Here is a 21,269-nt window from a genome sequence, read left to right as displayed (position 1 = left end):
GCCCTTTGTGAAGGTTTATAGGAAAAAGAAAGCCTTGGTGGAATACCAAATAATACAGTTTGGCTGAATTGTAGACCACATAAAAAGGGATCGTATTGGAATCAGACTGCCAATGGGGGTTTGGGGCTGGGTGGTGATGGGGCGTGAATGCTTGGCTTTCGTCCTGTTGGCAGTAAGGAATTATTTTATTTATTTATTTATTTATATTTTTATATTTATATTATTATATTATTTATAGTATTTATTTCTGACCATGAAATTGGAGGTAAGTGACTTGTCCAGGATCACACAGCTAGGAAGTATTAAATGTCTGAGATCAAATTTGAACTCGGGTCCTCCTGACTCAAGCCGCTCCAAAAGGTATTTGATTTATCAAAGGCACCTAAGTATGCTAAGACCTAGAGCACTAAGTCTGAAGTCAGGAAGTCAGGAATAGAAATCTGGTCTCAGAGACTTAATAATTGTAAGGCCCTGGACAAGTCACCCAATCTTTGGCTGCCTCGGTGTTTTCAACTATAAAACGGGAATAATAATAGCACCTACTTCCCTGTTGTTGTTATAAAGATTAAATGAAGTAATATTTATAAAGCTCTGCCCAATTTTACAGGTTGGTAAACTGAGTCACAAAACTTGAATTCGCTTTTGCTTACTCATACCAAGGTCCGTAGGAGATTTTGAGAGTCCTGATTTCCCCTATCCGATGGCTCATGTTTTTTTCATATGTATTTTTTCTCTTTCTTTTCTTGTCTCTCCAAGGAAACTCACTAAAGTGCTGAACCATTATGTGGGGAACGCTGAAGACTCCAGCAAGACAGATTTGCTTTTCGCAGCCCTGAAAGCCTTGAAGTACCTCTTCAGATTCATCGTCCAGTCTCGCGTGCTGTACCTGAGGTAAGGAATCGTACCTGCCAATTACAGCGATTTGCGCCTGCCGATGTGGGCCTGGAAGCTCGAATCTTAGAGCGGGAGTCTGAAATCCGGCCTCCTGGCCCACCCATAGATGCTCTGTTGCCCATAAAAGAATATGTTTGATTTTGCTTAATATTAATTTTGTTCTGCCCTACGCACCTAGTGTGGTAAATATCGACAACAAAACGGGCCTGTGAACCTTAACAACAACCCTGGAGATCCAAAGGATTCAACAAAAGCAGATGTTTATATTCAAGGGAAATCGCATGATACTCCCAGCTCTCCCATTAGGCTGCCAAAGTCACTCCCTATCCTTCATGGCCCAGTTAGTTTGAGAACTACTGCTTGAAAAGATGATATCACGGTCATTTGCTATCATCATAATTTTTTTATAATATGATTGACTTTGATTTCTTGATTGATTACTTGATTGTTTATTAAATTTCTTCCTTTCTTTCTTCCTTTCCTTCCTATTCCCCTCTCTCCTTCCATTTCTCCGTTCTTCCTTTCTCTTTTCTTTCTTTTTTCTTTCTTTCTTTCTTTTTTCTTTTTCTCTCTTTTTTCTTTATTTATTACTTTTCTTCCTTCCCCTTTTCTTTTTTTTCTTTTTTCTTTCCCTTTTATTTTATTTTCTCTTTCTTTCTTTTTATTTTCCTTCCTTCCTTCCTTTCTCTTCTTTCTTTCATTTTCTCTTCCTTCCTTCCTTCCCCTGATTCACTATGAATGAATGAGTGGGAAATTTTTTATCTAGCAGGCACTTATCTCCTATCTTCCCTTCTATTAAAATATATGATCCTAGAGGGCAAGAATCCTGCTCTCAGAGAAGAAACCTTTTTTGTTGTTGTTTCCTCCAGTAGTCTGCACATAACCAATGCTTTTTCAATGCTTGTTGATTCATCATAACTGGGGCTGCAAATACATAAGAGAACTAGCCCCTTCCTCCGGGGAGCTTATATGCCAATAAAGCAAATGGCTCAAATAGAAGAACAGTGATCCAGAAGGAGAGTGCTGGCCCGCCCGAGAGGATTTGGCGAATGGCGAGTGGAGCCATAAGGGGAACAGTGAACTCAGACTTTCTAAAAACCATGGTGGGGTGGATTGGATGATGGTGCATTGAACTGGAGGTAGTGGGGAAGAGGCTGAGGCCTCCCAGGAAGATGGCCAGAAGTGACCTTAGCATTCAAACTTTCCAGACTCATTCCATGTAATGTGTTCATAATGAATCCCTGCCGGCACCTGGTAATTAGCAATCCTTCTGAGTTCTTGTAAATTGTCTGTTCCGCCTCCCGGTCTAGAATTTCACTAGGAGCGAACCCCACACTCGCCAGTCTATACTTGCCAGATCCACCTTTTCCTCCTTTCGTTTTCCCACGTCCTCGCTGCTGTTTTCAATAATTCCTATATCGAATATTCTCATTCCACAACCACACCTGCAAATTCCTTCAGAGTGAGTGGCAAAAATGAGGTCACGGAGAACGCAGAGGAGGAAGTCTGGCCCTCGGGCCACTCTTTTAGCCTCTCAGGGGTTTCATTTCTCTTCTGTAAAATGAGAATCGTAATCATGTTTGTGTCGGTGACTGCAGGGCTTTAGAAAAGGTTCTTGTGGATCCAATATGGTAATGACTTATCGCATCCTGAGTGTTGCATAAATCTAAGGCTGTGTATCTTATAACAATGTAATCAGATCTGTCACAAGTCCTTCCTTTCTTTCTTTCTTTCTTTCTTTCTTTCTTTCTTTCTTTCTTTCTTTCTTTCTTTCTTTCTTTCTTTCTTTCTTTCTTTCTTTCTTTCTTCCTTCTTCCTTCCTTCCTTCTTCCTTCCTTCCTTCCTTCCTTCTTCCTTCCTTCCTTCCTTCCTTCTTTCTTCCTTCTTTCTTTCCTTCTTTCTTTCTTCCTTCCTTCCTTCCTTCCTTTCTCACTTTCTTTCTCTCTTTCTTTCTCTCTCTTCATCACTTTCCAAGTAATAAGAATAAGAAGAATATCTTGCACTTAAGGGGAACTTTGAAGTTTGTGAAACCCTTTAGAAATATTGTCCATTTGATCTTTCCTGGCAGAGGTAGGTGCTTGAACTTCCTAACTCAAGAAAACAGGTGGTGCTGCAGTGGATCTGGGGTCAGAAAAACTTATCTTCCTGAGTTCAAATGTGGTCTCAGGCGATCCTGGACACGTCACTACACCTTGTTTGCCTCTGTTTCTTCATCTGTAAAATGACCTGGAAAAGGAAACGCAAGCCCCTCCAGTCTTTGTCCTCCTCCTACCCCCCACCCCCAAATCACCTAACTATAATTTTTAACATCAGTCTTGACCCAGAGTCTGGAACGTATTTACCACAGCTCAGCCTTCTGTTATCTCCTCAACTTTCCTGTCTCTCCATCCCCTCTTGACTATGTTTGGCTTAATGTTTCTTGGTTGCGAAGCATCCTCCTTAGAAACTGACCAGTTCTGCCTTCTCTCTGCCAGATCTTGCACCATCTTTCTCAAGCTGAAGCTCTTTTCCTTCCTTTTAACTAAGCTTTTGAAAAACCACCACTACCTGCTCAGTCCCTTCAGTGTTTTTGTCAAGATCGTTTGATCTTTTCACCTTACTGAGAAAATACTTCTAGTTTCTGTTCACCCATTCAATTCAATACAAGGAGCATTTGTTGAGCACCTATTGTGTGCCAAGCCATTGTGCCAAGTTGTGGGGACAGAGAGTCTCTGCCCTGAAGATTCAATTCTCCTGCCAGCATTGCCTGCTGGGCACAAAGGATACAAAGCTGGCTGTGGGAAATTATTTTCATCTTTTCCATGTGTTTTTTCTAAGATGTCATATTGTCCCCTGGGCCACCACATCAGTTTGTCTCATCATTTCCTTGCTTATCAGGATCACTTAAGATTTTATTATTAGAATTTTGTTTTTTGAGATCCTCTGGGTCCTTTTTCCTCTAGAATTTCTAATTCTGATGTTCTCATTATTATTCCTCTGGCCTTGTTGAAATATACCATTCTCAGATCTAGGAAACACATCTAATAATTCTGATCACTTGCTTCTTAATCTCAGATCACCCTGTCTACCTTGTGCCAGGCAGTGGGCTAAGCAAGTTACAAACATCTCCCCTGATATCTCTCTATCTGTATTTTCTATCACCAATTCGTCTTTCTGCAGATCCATACATCCATGCATCCATCTTCCTATCCATCTATCTATCTAGCCATCCAACTCTATGTCTATCCATCTATATGTCTATCTATCATCTATTTATCTGTCTACCTATCTATCCATCCAGTTATATGTCTATCCATCTATGTGTCTATCATTTATTTATCTACCTATCTATCCATCCATCCAGCTATATGTCTATGTGTCTATCTGTCATCTATTTATCTCTCTACCTATCTATCCATCCAACTATATATCTATCCATCTATGTGTCTGTCTATCGTCTATTTATCTCTCTACCTATCTATCCATCCAACTATATGTCTATCCATCTATGTGTCTGTCTATCGTCTATTTATCTCTCTACCTATCCATCCATCCATCCAGCTATATGTTTATCTATCTATGTGTCTGTCATCTATTTATCTCTCTACCTATCCATCCATCCAACTATATATCTATCCATCTATGTGTCTGTCTATCGTCTATTTATCTCTCTACCTATCTATCCATCCATCCATCCAGCTATATGTTTATCTATCTATGTGTCTGTCATCTATTTATCTCTCTACCTATCTATCCATCCAACTATATGTCTATCCATCTATGTGTCTGTCTATCGTCTATTTATCTCTCTACCTATCTATCCATCCATCCAGCTATATGTCTATCTATGTGTCTATCTGTCATCTATTTATCTCTCTACCTATCCATCCATCCAATTATATGTCTATCCATCTATGTGTCTATCTTTTTGTCATCTATTTATCTATCTACTTATCTACCCATCCAACTCTATGTCTATCTATCATCTATTTATCTATCAATCTATCTATCCATCCAATTATATGTCTATCCATCTATGTGTCTATCTATCTTTTTGCCATCTATTTATCTAACTTCCTAACTATCCATTCATCCATCCGTCTGTCTATCCATCTATTTGTCTGAATATGTATCTATCCATCTGCCTATGTCTCTATCTCATTGTGGTTGATGTAGGGATGTAGGGATGTGGGATTGTGGGGCAGGTACAGGCTCCAGTGTTTTCCAATACTGAGATTCAGGGATGCTATGATTAGGATCTGGGAACCTTCCCTTCAACACCTCAATCACCAAGGGGAAGCCTGGCCATAAAAACAGCACTACTAGATGTCATCATGGAAAAAAAGCAGACTTTCCTTTTTCCCAGCCTAGCCCCATTATCATATTGCACACTTCCTTCCAGGTGTTGGACACTTCTCTCAGCTAACTCCTTTGTCTCCCCTCCACACTTGCTAGAGTTATCTTCCTCCATTCCGACCGTGGCATCCTTAGTAGGATCACTATCTCTCCTGCCATTGCTTCCTAAGATGCTGAGGACCTTGGACATATGCCCTATTTCCCTTTCTAGAACCTAAGTGAAACTAAGTATGCCCTGGTCTTCCGTCTGCCTTGAATTAAATCCCTTTTTATGTGTTATGTATCCACATTAGTGGGAAGTCCCTTTAGAGCAAGGACCATCTCTGGGTCCCCAGAATTTGATAGTTTGCCATTCCACGATTGCCCAACTAGAGACTGTGTATAATATAGCAGTTATGAAATTATTTCCCTGCTTTCCTCCAGATTTTAACTGTTTGGAGTTATTCAGAAAGATCCTGTAAAATCTAAAAGAATCATATTAAGAAACTTATATAGTACGCTAAGATTGGTAAAAATGTCTTATATATATGATTTCATTTTGATCTTCCCAACTTCCCTGAAAGGTAGATTCTATTATTACCTCCTTTCTACCAATGTGAAAATTGAGGCAGATAGAGGTTAAATAACTTATAAAATCTGAAAGAATCATATTAAAAGATACCTTTTATATTATATATTTGCTTATATATATAATATATATTTATATAGTACTCTAAGATTGGCAAAATGCCTTACATATATGATTTCATTTGATCTTCACAACTTCCTGGAAGATAATTGCTATTATTACCTCCTTTCTACAGATGAGGAAACTGAAGCAGACAGAAATTAAATAGCTTATAAAATCTAAAAAAATCATATTAAGAGATAAAACTTACATATCACTCTTAAGACTGGCAAAATGTCTTACAAATATGATTTCATTTGATCTTGACAACTTCCCTAGAAGGTACTTGCTATTATTACTTCCTTTCAACAGATAAGGAAACTGAGGCAGACAGAAGTTAAATAACTTGTTTACAATAACACACTATTATCTGAGGCTGGGTTTGAACTTAGCTCTTCCCAATCCAGATCTGCCTTTTGCTTTCTGCCTAAAGTGGAATAAGCAATAACGTAGTGGGCACTCCCCAGATTTGTGGATATGGTTATATTTGAGTTTAATTATTCCCTTTCTCTCTCCTTTTTTTTCCTTCAGATTTTATGGTCAAAGTGAAGACGGGGATGAATTTAACAATGCAATTCGCCGTCTATTTCTCTCCTTTAATAATCTAATGGACAGACCCCTGGAAGAAGCTGTTAAGATCAAGGTTGGTATGATATTCACAGACATAACTTGTCTTTGAGACTGAGTGTGTTGTCTAGCGATCGATTTTTATTTTATTTTATTTTTGCCAAAAAAAGTCAAATTTCTAGTACACTAGGAGAGCTTGAGGAAAGGACTGGATAATTTTCCCAATGCTTCTTGTGTTTCATGCACCTGTTTTACATAAAATATACTTGCCCACATGCCTTTGCTTTCTTGGTTGATACATGTAAATTAAGACAATTGTTAAGGGTGCCATTACACATAGTCCTCTTATTCCTGGAGAGTCTCCCCTTCAAAAGAGTCAAGTATTTGTAACTGTCATTGCTACCATTCAGCTTTCATTCATTGCCCATTCATTCATTCATTCATTTCTCTATCATTCATTCAACAAGCAAGCACTGATTATGTCCCTACTATGTGCAAAGCAGTGTGCTGATGACTTGGGAAATTTCAAGATGAGTAAGACACTTTATTAGCTTGTGAGATGTTCATAATCTAGTAAAAAAAGATGAGTAATAGATGCAGAAATCAAGAAATTAAGGAAAATGGGAAGTGTTCAAAAGAGAAGGAGAAAATTCTCTTAAGAGTTTAAAAAAAAATAGGATTGTGAGAGCCCTGGCACTTTATACTTGAAGCTCATTGGTGCCAGTTCTTTCTTGATGCCATTCTTTGAAAGGTCCCAGAATTAACATCTTCCTTGGATAAATAGGAAATTTCTTTTTCCAAAAAGAAAATTTTTTTTCTGCTGACTCCAAGACCAACACTGGGGAATGTTGCTGATGGCTTGGAGAAATCAAACTCTAATTCTTTGTTGGTTATTTGAGATCCAGGGCCCAGTGGGGTCCCTCAAATTCACATATAGATTTCAGATTGGAAAGCACCTCAAAAGGCATTCCCTTATTTTATAATTTATTGAAGAACCTAGGAAAGTGAATGCTAGCATCTTACTTAAGCCTAAATTTTAAACAGCTTTTCTTTTTGTTTATTTGCTTTTTGGTCTGGGAGTTTTAAAATATGTTTATTGATATTTTGTTTTCACACCATCTATGTTTCCCAATTTATTTCCCCTTTCCCTTTCTAGATGATAATTCCTTATAAGAATCTTTTTTAAAAGAGGTACATTATATGCAATATTCTGTACTCACCTCTGAAAAGTTGAGAGAGGGAGATAACTTTTCACATGTTTTCTTTGGAATTAAGAATGATCATTCTAATTTAACAGCATTCAGATTTTGTTCTTTTATTCCTGTTATTCTTTTCATTTCCCAATATATTCCCCCTTTTCTTTTCCAGGCGATAATTCCTTATAAGAAAAAGAAAAAGAGGGACATTATATGCAATATTCTGTACCCACTTCTAAAAAGATGGGAAGGAGATAGCTTTTCACATGTTTTCTTTGGGATTAAGAATGATCATTTTAATTTCACGGAATTCAGATTTTGTTCTTTTATTTCTATTATTCTCTCCATTGACATTATTGTTGATATTGTGGATGTTGTTTTCAAAATAAAAACCTGTCCCTGGAACCTATTCCACACTTCCCGGATCTCATGATTTTCTCTTGGGAATCTCTCTCGCAGCAAGTTAAACACTGGACTTGTCATTGGGGAACACGGGTTTGAAGTTTGATCAAGCCCCTCACTATCTGTGGACAAGTCACTTCTCTGTGGCCTCTGACCCTCCCTCATCTGTAGAATGAGGGGACTGGTTCGGGTCCAGCTTTCCATGTCTTCCTTTTCCTGCAGGGTGCGGCTCTGAAGTACCTTCCTAATATAATTAATGATGTCAAGATGGTGTTTGATCCTGTTGAACTCAGGTAAAGGAGGGATTTGGTCATTCAGATGTAGCCAGGATAAGACATGGTCCCGGGGCTGGCGGAGGATGGTCTCATTACTGACCAGACCAGTGGCTCCCTGAGCACACATGCATACGTGTACCCCCAAATAGACCAAAAAAATGCACCCTGGCCACGAATATCCTACCTGAGGAAAAGCTGTAGGGACCGTGTGCCCAAGGGCCGAGGGAGATCCGGGATCTTGGCGTTAGAGGCAGGAGCATGGCCATTAAGGTGGACCAGACTATTGCAAGCTCCTGATGAAAGGGATGTTTTGAGAAGGAGTGAGAGAGAGAAAGATTTCTCTGAGCCTGTGGGAAGACTGCCCCTCTGCTTTATGGACTCCCCATCAACCAAAATCCTAGAGAGGCTGGGAAAAGCCAGGCTGGCCCCTGGCAGGGCAGCTGTGGGAGGGTGATGGGCCAGAGAAGCCCTGATGGATCTGGTTCTCCTTGCAGCGTCCTCTTCAGCAAATTCATCCAAAGCATCCCTGATAACCAGCTTGTCCGACAGAAGCTGAACTGCATGACCAAGATAGTGGAGAGTCACCTTTTCCACCAGACAGGTGAGTGTTGCACCGATTCAGCCTGGGAAAAAACCCTGCATTTGGTTCAAAGGCTAGCTCTGCCATTGGTGACCCTAGGCAATAGCCCAAGTAGGAGCCTGTCCTGCTCACTTCCCTCCTCTTTAAAAATGTGGGGGCTGGACTCTGTGACCTCCAAGTCCTTTTCTAGCCTTAAATTTGTGCTTCAGTTTCTTCACATAGAGAATGATGGTCTCTAAGGTCACTTCTTAGCTCCAGATCTAAAACCTCCTAATGAAGGACACATTATCATTTCTGAGATTCTGAAATATAGAACCATCACTATGCATTGACCAGCCATGTAACCTCCAAGTCACCTTTCTAGATCTCAGTTTCCTCATCTTTAAAATTGGGATGTTGAGACAAATCTGGATCATTTGTGTACCAGACACTTTGCTAAAAACGGAAGATAGACAGAAATGACCAAGTTTCTTTTTTTTTTCTTTTTCCTAATACATGTAAAACCTTGCTAAACTTGTATTCCAACTTCTCTCCTCTCTCTTCTCCTTCCCCCTTCCCCAAGATAGCAAGCAATCCTATATAGGTTAAACGTGCAATTCTTCTAAATGTATTTGTTATGCTGCACAAGAAAAATCAGATCAAAAGGGGAAAAATATGAGAAAGAAAAAAATAACAACAAATAGGTGAAAAAACTCTGCTTTGATCCAGATTTGGTCTCCATAGTTCTCTCTCTGGATGTCGATGACTCTTTCTAACACAAGTCTATTGAAATTGCCTTAAATCCGAAGAGCCAAGAATGACAAAGTTTTTACTGAAAGAGCTAAATTTTACCATTCCTTCTGGGAGAATGTTCTGCCTATGGGAGTGATGGTTTAGGGAAAATTCTAATGTCTCTAGAGGCCTTACTAGTCCAGAGCTCAGTGAGGGGTATCAAAGATTAACGATAGTGTCTCAGAATTAAGGAAGTCAAGGGTGTGTCCAAGACGTCATTCCCGTAGAGTCAGGCAGTGAGGGGTGCAATGTCCGCCCAGCCTTCTGGAGCCCACGACCCTTCTCCCAGAAGAATCAGCATGGTGCTTGCTAGATGTTTACAGATGCCTCGAGAACCTGCTCTTGAGGGAAAGCTGAGCTCGGATCCTGAGTCTCTGTAGCTCCCCAAACACTCAGGGCTTGCATCGTCCTTCTGGGAACAACCACCAGTTCCTATATTCCCAGAGCCTCCCCCTGCTCACAGCATGATGGAAAGGCCGGGGCAGACTGTGGGGAGCCTCTAGGCACTTTCCCGCTGGTATAAGCTCACGGACGGCAAGGCTGCTTCATTTTGTGCCAGTGTCTGGCTTGCGCTCGCTCTATTTGGTTTAATTTTGTTGAATTATAAGTAACCACAAATTCTGCAAACATTTATTACACGCCTTGGGTATTTGCATGAGCTCTGAGTTCACCGTTATGCAGGATAATGTTTTATGAAGGGCAGTTTCAGCCTTTAGTTGGTTACAATCTACAAGGAGACACCGGTACCAATTGTTATAAGCTCTAATATCCCAAGCCCTGTACAAGGTCTGAGGGTATTCTCCACTGAGGCAGTGAAAGCGACAGCCTTGGAGCTGGATTCTGCTTTGGATGAACTGGATTAAGTCCCTGAGATAGACTCTGAGCAGGTGTGAAGGCGGGATGGTGGGAAGTGCAATAGCCTGGCTCTTCCGCGTCCAGCCGAGACCACCTGGGAGGCCTGATTATCCTTGCTACCTGCTGGCTGACCTCCCTTCTGCCTTACAAATGTGACCCCTGAGCTCAGCATGGAGCCAAAACAGGTGAAGGTTACGCTGCAACTGGGGGGTAGAATCCCCAAATGATCACCACACTCCCAGAAGGAGATAATGATCCCCTTTATTCTCCTAAGTTTATACAAAGTTAAAAATAAATTCTTCCACTGGGACTTGGAATCAGTTCGCAAATGATGGTTAGACTGGAAATTCCAATTCCAACATTCCCAAACCTGAGTTTGTATTAATCACATTAACATCTTTAGTTTTAATATATATTCTGCATTATATATGTCATATATAACATTATACATTAACATATTAGTTTATATTAATTATGTTAAACTTAAAAGAGGTATTGACTTAAAGTTGCTTTCCCTTATCATTGTGCATTTTATTTATATATATATAATATTATACATTAACATATTAGTTTATCTTAATTATATTTAACTTAAAAGAGGAAAAGCAACTTAAAGTCACATATCCCTTATCATTCTGCGTTTTATATATATAGTGTCATATATAATATTATACATTAACATATTAGTTTATATTATTTTATGTTAATTATATTAAACTTAAAAAGCTTTGAGACTTGTTATTTCCCCTAATCATTCTGCATTTTATATATGTCACATATAACATTATACATTAACATATTAGTTTATATTAATTATATTAAACTTAAAAGAGGTATTGACTTAAAGTTGCTTTCCCTTATCATTCTGCATTATATATATGTCAAATATAACATTATACATTAACATATTAGTTTATATTAATTATATTAAACTTAAAAGAGGTATTGACTTAAAGTTGCTTTCCGTTATCATTCTGCATTATATATATACATGTCAAATATAACATTATATATTAACATATTAGTTTATATTAATTATATTAAACTTAAAAGAGGTATTGACTTTAAGTTGCTTTCCCTTATCATTCTGCATTATATATAGATGTCATATATAACATTATATATGAACATATTAGTTGATATTAATTATATTATTATTAAAAGAGCTATGTGACTTAAATTACTTTTCCATATTATTCTGCATTATATATGTCACATATAATATTATATTAACATATTAGTTTATATTATTCTATATTAATTATATTAAACTTAAAAGAGCTTTGTGACTTATTCTGCATTGTCACATATAACATTATACATTAACATATTAGTTTAAATTATTTTATATTAATTATATAAAACTTAAAAGAATTATGTGACTTTAAGTTACTTTCCCTATATGGGACTCAATTTGGATATTGAACATCTAGTGATCATGTCTTCATGGGTCACAAAGTCCAGATTCACCTTGCTCTCTGATTATGTTTCTGTATTTACACATTAAGTTATGTGAAGAATTATCCCCATTTTGTAGATGATAAGACTAAGTTCAAACATGGTTAATGATTGGCCTTTAGATTAGATTAGTTAGTTAATATAAATTGATCACTTAGATTAACTAGTGATCAGTTGAGGCAAAATTTGAATTTGTCCCCTTACTCCAAGCCTATGATTTGGTTCACTGCCTCTCTGCAGAAATTTGATGTTGTGGTTTTTATTTTAAGCACAAATTGGGGGGGGAGAGAAGGAGTGAGAGAGAAAGGAGGAATGAAATGAGGGTGAGAAAGAAGAAGAGAGAGAGAAGACATAAAAGAGAGGAAAGAAAGGAAAAATGAAAGAGAAGGGGGAAAAGATGGAGAAAAGGAGAGAGAAGACATAGAAGAGAGGAAAGAAAGGAAAAATGAGAGAGAAGGGGAAAAAGATGGATAAAAGGAGAGAGAAGACATAGAAGAGAGGAAAGAAAGGAAAAATGAAAGAGAAGGGGAAAAAAAGATTGAGGAAGGGAGAGAGAAGACACAGAAGAGAGGAAAGAAAGGAAAAATGAAAAAGGGGGAAAATATTGAGGAAGGGAGAGAGAAGACACAGAAGAGAAGAAAGAAAGGAAAAATGAGAGCGAAGGGGGAAAAAAGATTGAGGAAGGGAGAGAGAAGACATAGAAGAGAGGAAAGAAAGGAAAAGTGAAAGAGAAGGGGAAAAAAGATTGAGGAAGGGAGAGAGAAGATACAAAAGAGAGGAAAGAAAGGAAAAAATGAGAGAGAAGGGGGAAAAGAGATTGAGGAAGGATTTGGGAAAAGGACAGAAGGAAGAGAAGGACCATAGCTAATCCATGATGGGGTTGTCCAAGACGGCCCAGCTGGCTTGGCGAGGGCCTGGTCCTGTGCAGGGACTCTGGTTTTGGCTGAGAGCAGAGAGCCTGCAGGGATCCAGAAGCTCCAAGTTAGCGGTCGCGTGATGTCCCCATTTCCTTCCTCAGAGTGCAGAGACGCCCTGCTGCCCCTGCTCATTGACCAGCTCAGCGGCCAGCTCGATGACAACTGCAGCAAGCCTGATTTGGAGGCCAGCTCCCAGCTGCTCCGAAACATCCTGGAGGTGCTGGACAGGAAGGATGTGGTGAGTCGGCCGGTGCCCCAGCTCTGGTCCTCTGTGCACCAGCAGCTCCCAGAGGTGTGCACAGTGAGCTCCTGGTGCTGTGCATGGAGAGCTCCTGGTGGTGTGCATGGAGAGCTCCTGGTACTGTGCGTGGAGAGCTCCTGGTGGTGTGCATGGAGAGCTCCTGGTGCTGTGCATGGAGAGCTCCTGGTACTGTGCATGGAGAGCTCCTGGTGGTATGCATGTAGAGCTCCTGGTACTGTGCATGGAGAGCTCCTGGTACTGTGCATGGAGAGCTCCTGGTGGTGTGCATGGAGAGCTCCTGGTGGTGTGCATGGAGAGCTCCTGGTGGTGTGCATGGAGAGCTCCTGGTACTGTGCATGGAGAGTTCCTGGAGGTGTGCACAGTGAGCTCCTGGTAGTGTGTATGGAGAACTCCTGGTGTTAGGCATGGAGAGCTCCTGGTGCTGGGCATGGAGAGCTCCTGGTGCTGTGCATGGTGAGCTCCTGGTGCTGTGCATGGAGAGCTCCTGGAGGTGTGCACAGTGAGCTCCTGGTGCTGTGCATGGAGCGTTCCTGGTGCTGTGCAAGGAGCGCTCCTGGTGCTGGGCATGGAGAGCTCCTGGTGGTGTGCATGGAGAGCTCCTGAGGTGTGCATGGAGAGCTCCTGGAGTTGTGCACAGTGAGCTCTTGGTGGTGTGCACAGGGAGCTCCCAGCAACTCTGCAGAGACCAGCTCAACCCCACCCAAGGGCCCAGAGCGTCTTTGAGCCCCTCTGGTGCAGCTTCTTGGGCAACCTTGCAATTCAGATCGCCTCCCCCAAGGTTCATGTGCCAGACAGAAAACCAATGGAGGACCTACCCTGGAGGAGCTTACACTTTAATGTGGGGAAGCTGGGGATGGCGTGAATAGACTAGATATGTGACAAAAATAAAGTTTAGAAAGTGGAAAAGAAAGGAAAACCATAATGGTTGCTTCTAGTGGGACCGGTAATTGACTCAGGAAATGGAGCAATGGTGCTGCAGTCAAAAGGATCTGAGTTCAAATCCAGCTTTAGACATTTAATTGCTGTGTAATCCTGGGCAATTGCCTCTACAAGTAACAAAAATACTTCTGGGAAAGAGAACTCCAGAGGCTTCTTAACTAAACCAGATTTTGACAGAATAAATTTTGATTCTAGTCCTTGCGATGGACTGCACTAATTGCCTAGAAATGGTTAGCGAACCAAATAAAAATATAGTGCAACACAGATAATGCTAATTTGCGGTTTTCTAACTCAATATGCTGCCCACAGAGATGTATTTTTATTAGAGTGGGATCCTTCTGCTCTAATTCACTCCCCTCAGGGTGTAAGTAAAGAAACTGAGACACAAAGAAAGGAGGCTACTTGCCAGTAGCTTGTGACTGTAACCAGTTCGTGCAAAATGCAAAGTTATACTCCAAGCCCTATAGAATGAGTTGATTACTCTACTGATTACTATAAGCTAATAGATCGTTAAGGAGTAACTAGGGACCCCGTAATGCATGTTGCATGGGGACTGCAGAAAGGAAGATCTGAATTGAAATGCAGCCTCAGACACTCACTCGTGTGACCTTGGGCAAGTCGCTTCACCCTGCTTGCCTCAGTTTCCTCATCTGTAAAATGAACTGGAGAAGGAAATGACCAATCCTTCCAGTTCCCTGCCAAGAAAACCCCAAATGGAATCACAAGGAGTCAGGGACAACTGAACAACAATAGACTATAAAATATACCCAGCATATAAAAAATTACAATCAACATTATTTTTTTTTTTGAGATTCAGTTGGCGTTAAGTGACTTGCAGGGTCACACAGCTAGTAGATATTGAGTGTCTGAGACTAGATTTGATTTTGTAGTACTTTATTTACTGAGCTGTTCTCTAACACTATTTAAACTGAGGACTTGATTTCTAGTCTTAATTCTATAACTAACAAGTTGGGGTCATGTAGTAGTTAACTGGGAAATATTTTTTGAATAAATGAAGGAATAAATAATAAGCTGTCTGCTTTACGACGTATTCACAAAGGACTGTTTTTCCAGTTCTCATATTCATCATCATCCACTCAGTTAAATCCTTGCTGTGATTTTTTTTATCAGTCTCTTTTTCTAAAGGGAAGAGGTCAGTGAGATGCTAGAAAGAGGCTGTTGAACGCAGAGCACTCTGGGATACGGCACTACTTCAGGTGTGAAATGCTCAACCTTCGCTTGTGTTTCTCTCCCAGGGCCCTACCTCGATGCACATCCAGCTGATCATGGAGCGCCTGTTGAGAAGGATCAATCGGACAGTGATTGGGATGAGCCGGCAATCTCCCCACATAGTGAGAACCGTTTTTAAACATTTCTTCAATTTATGTTGATTTCTTTTTCTACATGACTTTCATTTCTGAATATAGAGCTTCTCTCGCTACCATTTCAGCTGTCCCCCATAAGAAAGAATTTTTAAAAGAAATTAGGGAAAACAACTGAAAGCATCCACAGATCCTGACATGCATACCCATAGTCCTCACTACTGCAAAGAGGGGAGTCTCCAGAGAGGTGATTTTTGTCACCTCTTCAGAGAAAACTTGACTTGTTTGGGTTGTTTTTTTTTTTTTTTTTGCATTTTTTAAAATTGCAAATTTGAAAAAAAAATCATTCTGAACAGTATTTTCTGCTCATTTATCTAGCTCTGTTCCTGAATTAGGGTTTTGCACCCAGGCTAGCTTTTGCCCCCTGCCACACTTTTGCATGGAGTGATGACCTCTGCTTGATCTTGCCTTGGGGTTCTTATTCTGGCCTTTCCTTTCTGGGATTAGAACCCCCTGAAACCTTGAGGTTCAGAGCGCTAGATCTCCAGGGATGCCCTGTCAGGCATCTCAGATCATACTGCCAGGGATCTCAGAACCCCAAGGCCTGGGTTACCCGGTCTGCATCCTGCCCACTGCTGTTCCCAAGGGTTTCCAGAGTTCACTCAGGGGTTTTTTGTCTCTGGACAGTCTTCTTTTTTTTTTTTTTTTAATTTTTATTTAATAATTACTTTATATTGACAGAACCCATGCCAGGGTAATTTTTTTACAACATTATCCCTTGCACTCACTTCTGTTCTGATTTTTCCCCTCCCTCCCTCCACCCCCTCCCCCAGATGGCAAACAGTCCTTTACATGTTAAATAGGTTACAGTATATCCTGGATACAATATATGTTTGCAGAACCGAACAGTTCTCTTGTTGCACAGGGAGAATTGGATTCAGAAGGTAGAAATAACCCGGGAAGAAAAACAAAAATGCAGATAGCTCACATTAGTTTCCCAGTGTTCTTTCTTTGGGTGTAGCTGCTTCTGTCCATCATTTATCCATTGAAACTCAGTTAGGTCTCTTTGTCAAAGAAATCCACTTCCATCAAAATATGTCCTCATACAATATCATTGTTGAAGTGTATAATGATCTCCTGGTTCTGCTCCTTTCACTTAGCATCAGTTCATGTAAGTCTCGCCAGGCCTCTCTGTATTCATCCTGCTGGTCATTTCTTACAGAACAATAATATTCCATAACATTCATATACCACAATTTACCCAGCCATTCTCCAATGGATGGGCATCCATTCAATTTCCAGCTTCTAGCCACTACAAACAGGGCTGCCACAAACATTTTGGCACATATAGGTCCCTTTCCCTTCTTTACTATTTCTTTGGGATATAAGCCCAATAGAAACACTGCTGGATCAAAGGGTATGCACAATTTGATAACTTTTTGGGCATAATTCCAGATTGCTCTCCAGAATGGCTGGATGTATTCACAACTCCACCAACAATGCATCAGTGTCCCTGTTTTCCCGCATCCCCTCCAACATTCATCATTATTTTTTCCTGTCATCTTAGCCAATCTGACAGGTGTGTAGTGATATCTCAGAGTTTTCTTAATTTGCATTTCTCTGATCAATAATGATTTGGAACACTCTTTCATATGAGTGGTAATAGTTTCAATTTCATCCTCTGAAAATTGTCTGTTCATATCCTTTGACCATTTATCAGCTGGAGAATGGCTTGATTTTTTATAAATTTGAGTCAGTTCTCTATATATTTTGGAAATGAGGCCTTTATCAGAACCTTTAACTGTGAAGATGTTTTCCCAGTTTGTTGCTTCCCTTCTAATCTTGTTTGCATTAGTTTTGTTTGTACAAAGGCTTTTTAATTTGATGTAATCAAAATTTTCTATTTTGTGATCAGTAATGGTCTCTAGTTCATCTTTGGTCACAAATTTCTTTCTCCTCCACAAGTCTGAGAGATAAACTATTCTATGTTCCTCTAATTTATTTATAATCTCGTTCTTTATGCCTAGGTCATAGACCCATTTTGATCTTATCTTGGTATGTGGTGTTAAGTGTGGGTCCATGCCTAATTTCTGTCTGGACAGAGTCTTCCATGGTACATGTGTCACATCTCTAGTCAAGCTAGATGAGGGGAACAGAAGGAAGAATTAGAGATAGATAGAGAACATGTATTGGTCATCCTGCCATCTAGGGGAGGGGATGGGGGGAAGGAGGGGAAAAATTGGAATAAAAGGTTTGGCAATTGTCAATGCTGTAAAATTACCCATGCATATAACTTGTAAATAAAAAGCTATTAAAATTTTTAAAAATAAAATAATAAAATAGAGATAGAGGAAAATAGAGAGCCATAAAAAAAGAATGAAATCGACAGAGTGATGGATTCTTTGAGAAAAAGACAAATTTGGAATTGCAAATATATCTGATACCTGGATCTGAAGATCCATGGGCCATCACTTTTGCAAAGAGAGCTGGTTCAGAGCAGTAGCTTCAGACATCTGCTCATGGCCTTTATTGTTGGTCTACCCAGTGTAGTGTACCCATCCCAGTGTAGTGTACCCAATGTAGCGTACCCATCATGTCAGCTGCCCACCGAGAGGATAGCCTATTGCTGGGAGGGGTACAAAGGAGCCAACCCTCTCAAGACCTGAGCACAAACCGAACCACATTGTCTCGGAGCCCAGTCATCCAACGCATTTCCTCTAGAGTAGAATCCCATTGTCCTCAGTCTGACGGCAGTGAAGTTTTCCCAAAGCATCCTGGGAGGGACTCCTCATGTGTGAAACCTCAGTTAATGGTCCTTTCTCTTTTCCAGGGCAGCTTTGTGGCTTGCATGACTGCCATCCTCCGGCAGATGGAAGATTTCCATTATAACCACTATATCAACACTTTCAAGACCAGGCAGGATATCATTGTAAGTTGTCATCAGCCTATCCTGCCAGGCAGGAAACACTATCCCGGAATCAGAAGCTCCTTGCTTCTAGGCCATTTCACCCATTCTTAAAATTTGTATTTAGATCTTTTTGTTTTAAAATTTTTATTTAGAGACAGGTAGTTGGTACAATGGTTAGAGCACCAGCCCTGAAGTCAGTAGGATCCGAGTTCAAATCTGGATTCAGACACCTAACACTTCCTAGCTTGTGACCCTGGGCAAGTCATTTAACCCCAATTGCCTCAGCAAAAAAGAAAAAAAATTGTATTTAGATCTTTTTGTCTTCATATCATCTTCATTTACATCTCCTATATTCCCTCCTTCCTTAGCAAAGGGTAATAAAAGCTGTTCAGCATAAGTAACCTGCGCATCCACTGAGTGTGAAAATGTATTCAATACTTGTGTCTGCAGACATAGCAGATTATATACACATACAGATGCACATATATTAACATGCAGAATACGTGCACATTGGCACAATCTCCATGGACATATATACACATAAAATATAAGTTCAGAATATATACATACACACATAATACATAATACACCTCCATATATATCAGAATATAGCTGCAAAGTATATATATGTATATACATACATGCACATTTTCATATACCACAGAAAAATAGGTGCAGAATCTATATACATATATATGCAAATATTATATACATGTGCACATATATAGCACAAAGAGCATACCAGTATATATATATAATATATACACACATATATATTTACATATATACAAATGTATATGTATACATATGTGTGTATTCTGCACCTATATTCTGCTACATCCACAAATGACAGAGAGAAACACTTCCTACTCTCTCTCCTTAAGGACCCAACACGGAAAGTATGAAAACACAGCGTTGCCTTTTGTTTCGTTTTACAGTTCTTTTCGGTTTCCTTGTTGTTGTCATTGTGTATATTGTTTTCCTGGTTCTGTTTGATTCACTCTGCATCAGTTCCTATAAGTCAGCGGTTCTCAAAGTATGATCTAGAGAATCCTGGGGATCTCTGAAACCCTTTTAGAGGATCTACAAACTCCAAAATATTTTTATTTCCAATATGGTAAATGTCTATAAATATAATCCAGATAAACAAAAACGCTTTGGAGAGATCCGCAATCATTTTTAATAGGATAAAGATCCTGAAAACCCTCCTGAGCTTTTCTTCATTCATCACGTAGTTTTCCTAGTATTGGATATATCTGTGTTCCTATAACATCTGCTTTGGTGATTCCCCAAGAAGTGGGAATCTGCTTTATCTCCAGTTCTTTCCCACCACGGAATGTGCTGTGAGGAATATTTTGGTCCAAGCAGGGGCTTCCTTTCTAGCTTTGACTCAGTCGGAGAAGCAGTCCTTAAGTACTCCAATATGTCAGGCGCTGCGCTGGATGCTGGAGGGATAGAATGAAAGACGCAGCCGTTCCTCCTGGTGGAGAAGTTTCTATTTTACTGGGAAGCCTCAGCCTGTAGCAGAGTAGCAATCATCCGATGGTGTGAGAAGGAGAGCTGGGAGATCGGCTGTGGCAGGCGCACCTGAGAAGAGCCAGGAAGGATGCTGGGGAAGGAGTCAGAGAGATGATGGGGAAGAAGGAGGAAGGAGGAAGGGGGTCGGGCTTCCTTTGTAAAGCCCCCAGGTAGGCAGGCAATGAAATGTCCAGGTCAGGTGTGAGGTGCTTATGGGAATAAGGATGACCAAGGCATGGGAGCAATTGTAGCAGTTGAGGTCGGAGAGCCTGGGGAGCGCAGCTTCTCTCCCCAGAGCCTCCAGCATCTTGCCTGTCTGGTTTGGGGCAGGATTATAAAAGGGGGGTGACATGATTGATTGCATGATGCAAAAACATGCAGTAAATTCCAAGGGATTATTGCATCCAACTAAAGGGGCAGCCAGATGGTTCAGTGGGTAGAGTGCTTGACGTGGAATCAGGAACACCTGAGTTCAAATCCAGCCTCATACATTTACCAGCTGTGTGACCCTAGGCAAGTCACGTAACCCGTTTGCCTTAATCCATCGGAGGAAAAAATGGCAAACCATTTATTGCCAAGAAAATCCTGTAGAGAGGATGGTCCACGGGGTCCCAAAGAAACAAACATTGACTGACGAATGACCAAATAAACAACCGTCACTGAGATAAATTATCTAGTTGGATCAAAGAAATTGGATTCCTTGCTTGGAGATGGCATCAGGGGGGTTTGCTTCTTCCACCAAGGACAAGGCTGGAAGGGAGAGGCTACTTGGGGTCCTAAGTTCAGATCCCACCTCTGAGACTTAATGTCTATGTGACTTTGGGTGAGTGACCTAAATTCCATGGGACTCAGTTTCCTCATCTGTCAAGTGAGCAGGTTGGACTCTGGGCTCGCCTCCTGCGCAGACTCTGATCCCACAATCGGGCTGCCATCTCCCTCCCCAGAAGGTGACTAAGGGGAGCCACTAAAAAGGGTGATTTCAGTTCGTTTTTGTTGAGCAATGTAGCCCCCTACAGGACACTTTGGTGATAGCTTTCCACTTCTGTTAAAATACAAAGGATTTATTGGATCTGATCTCTGATCTTTTTTTCCATGTCAAAAACAAGGGACAGAAAATACGGATCACTTGAGTTCGAATCTCACTTCTGCTGCATAACTAGCTTGTAATATCTCTGAGTCAGTTTCCTTGTCTGTAAAATGGGAACAATGCTACCAGTATTGGGTACCTGACTTGTGAGTCTCCAAGCACTTTACAAGCCATATTATATAAATCCGTCCCAGGGGACTGTTCCCCGCTTTATCTTTGGAACTCCGGTGCCTAGCATTGTGCCTGACACATAGTAGGTGTTTAATTAATGCTTGATGATTGAGTATTCAGGTGGAGGATAGTAAAACTGATGAAG

General features: G+C 40.4%; 1 protein-coding gene across 1 annotated transcript in view; it reads left to right on the top strand.

Moving 5' to 3' along the window:
* Positions 1 to 21,269, top strand: part of DOCK5 (dedicator of cytokinesis 5) — a 238,954-nt gene that overhangs the window by 164,822 nt on the left and 52,863 nt on the right. The window contains exons 22-28 of the mRNA XM_051974162.1: positions 757 to 891; positions 6,428 to 6,539; positions 8,284 to 8,354; positions 8,831 to 8,937; positions 13,019 to 13,155; positions 15,375 to 15,470; positions 18,271 to 18,369. Coding sequence (XP_051830122.1) covers positions 757 to 891; positions 6,428 to 6,539; positions 8,284 to 8,354; positions 8,831 to 8,937; positions 13,019 to 13,155; positions 15,375 to 15,470; positions 18,271 to 18,369 — 757 coding nt within the window. The remainder of the gene's footprint in view (positions 1 to 756; positions 892 to 6,427; positions 6,540 to 8,283; positions 8,355 to 8,830; positions 8,938 to 13,018; positions 13,156 to 15,374; positions 15,471 to 18,270; positions 18,370 to 21,269) is intronic.

Source organism: Antechinus flavipes, chromosome 2 (assembly GCF_016432865.1).
Source record: "Antechinus flavipes isolate AdamAnt ecotype Samford, QLD, Australia chromosome 2, AdamAnt_v2, whole genome shotgun sequence".
Lineage (NCBI taxonomy): Eukaryota > Metazoa > Chordata > Mammalia > Dasyuromorphia > Dasyuridae > Antechinus > Antechinus flavipes.
This window is presented reverse-complemented; position numbering and strand designations above follow the sequence as displayed.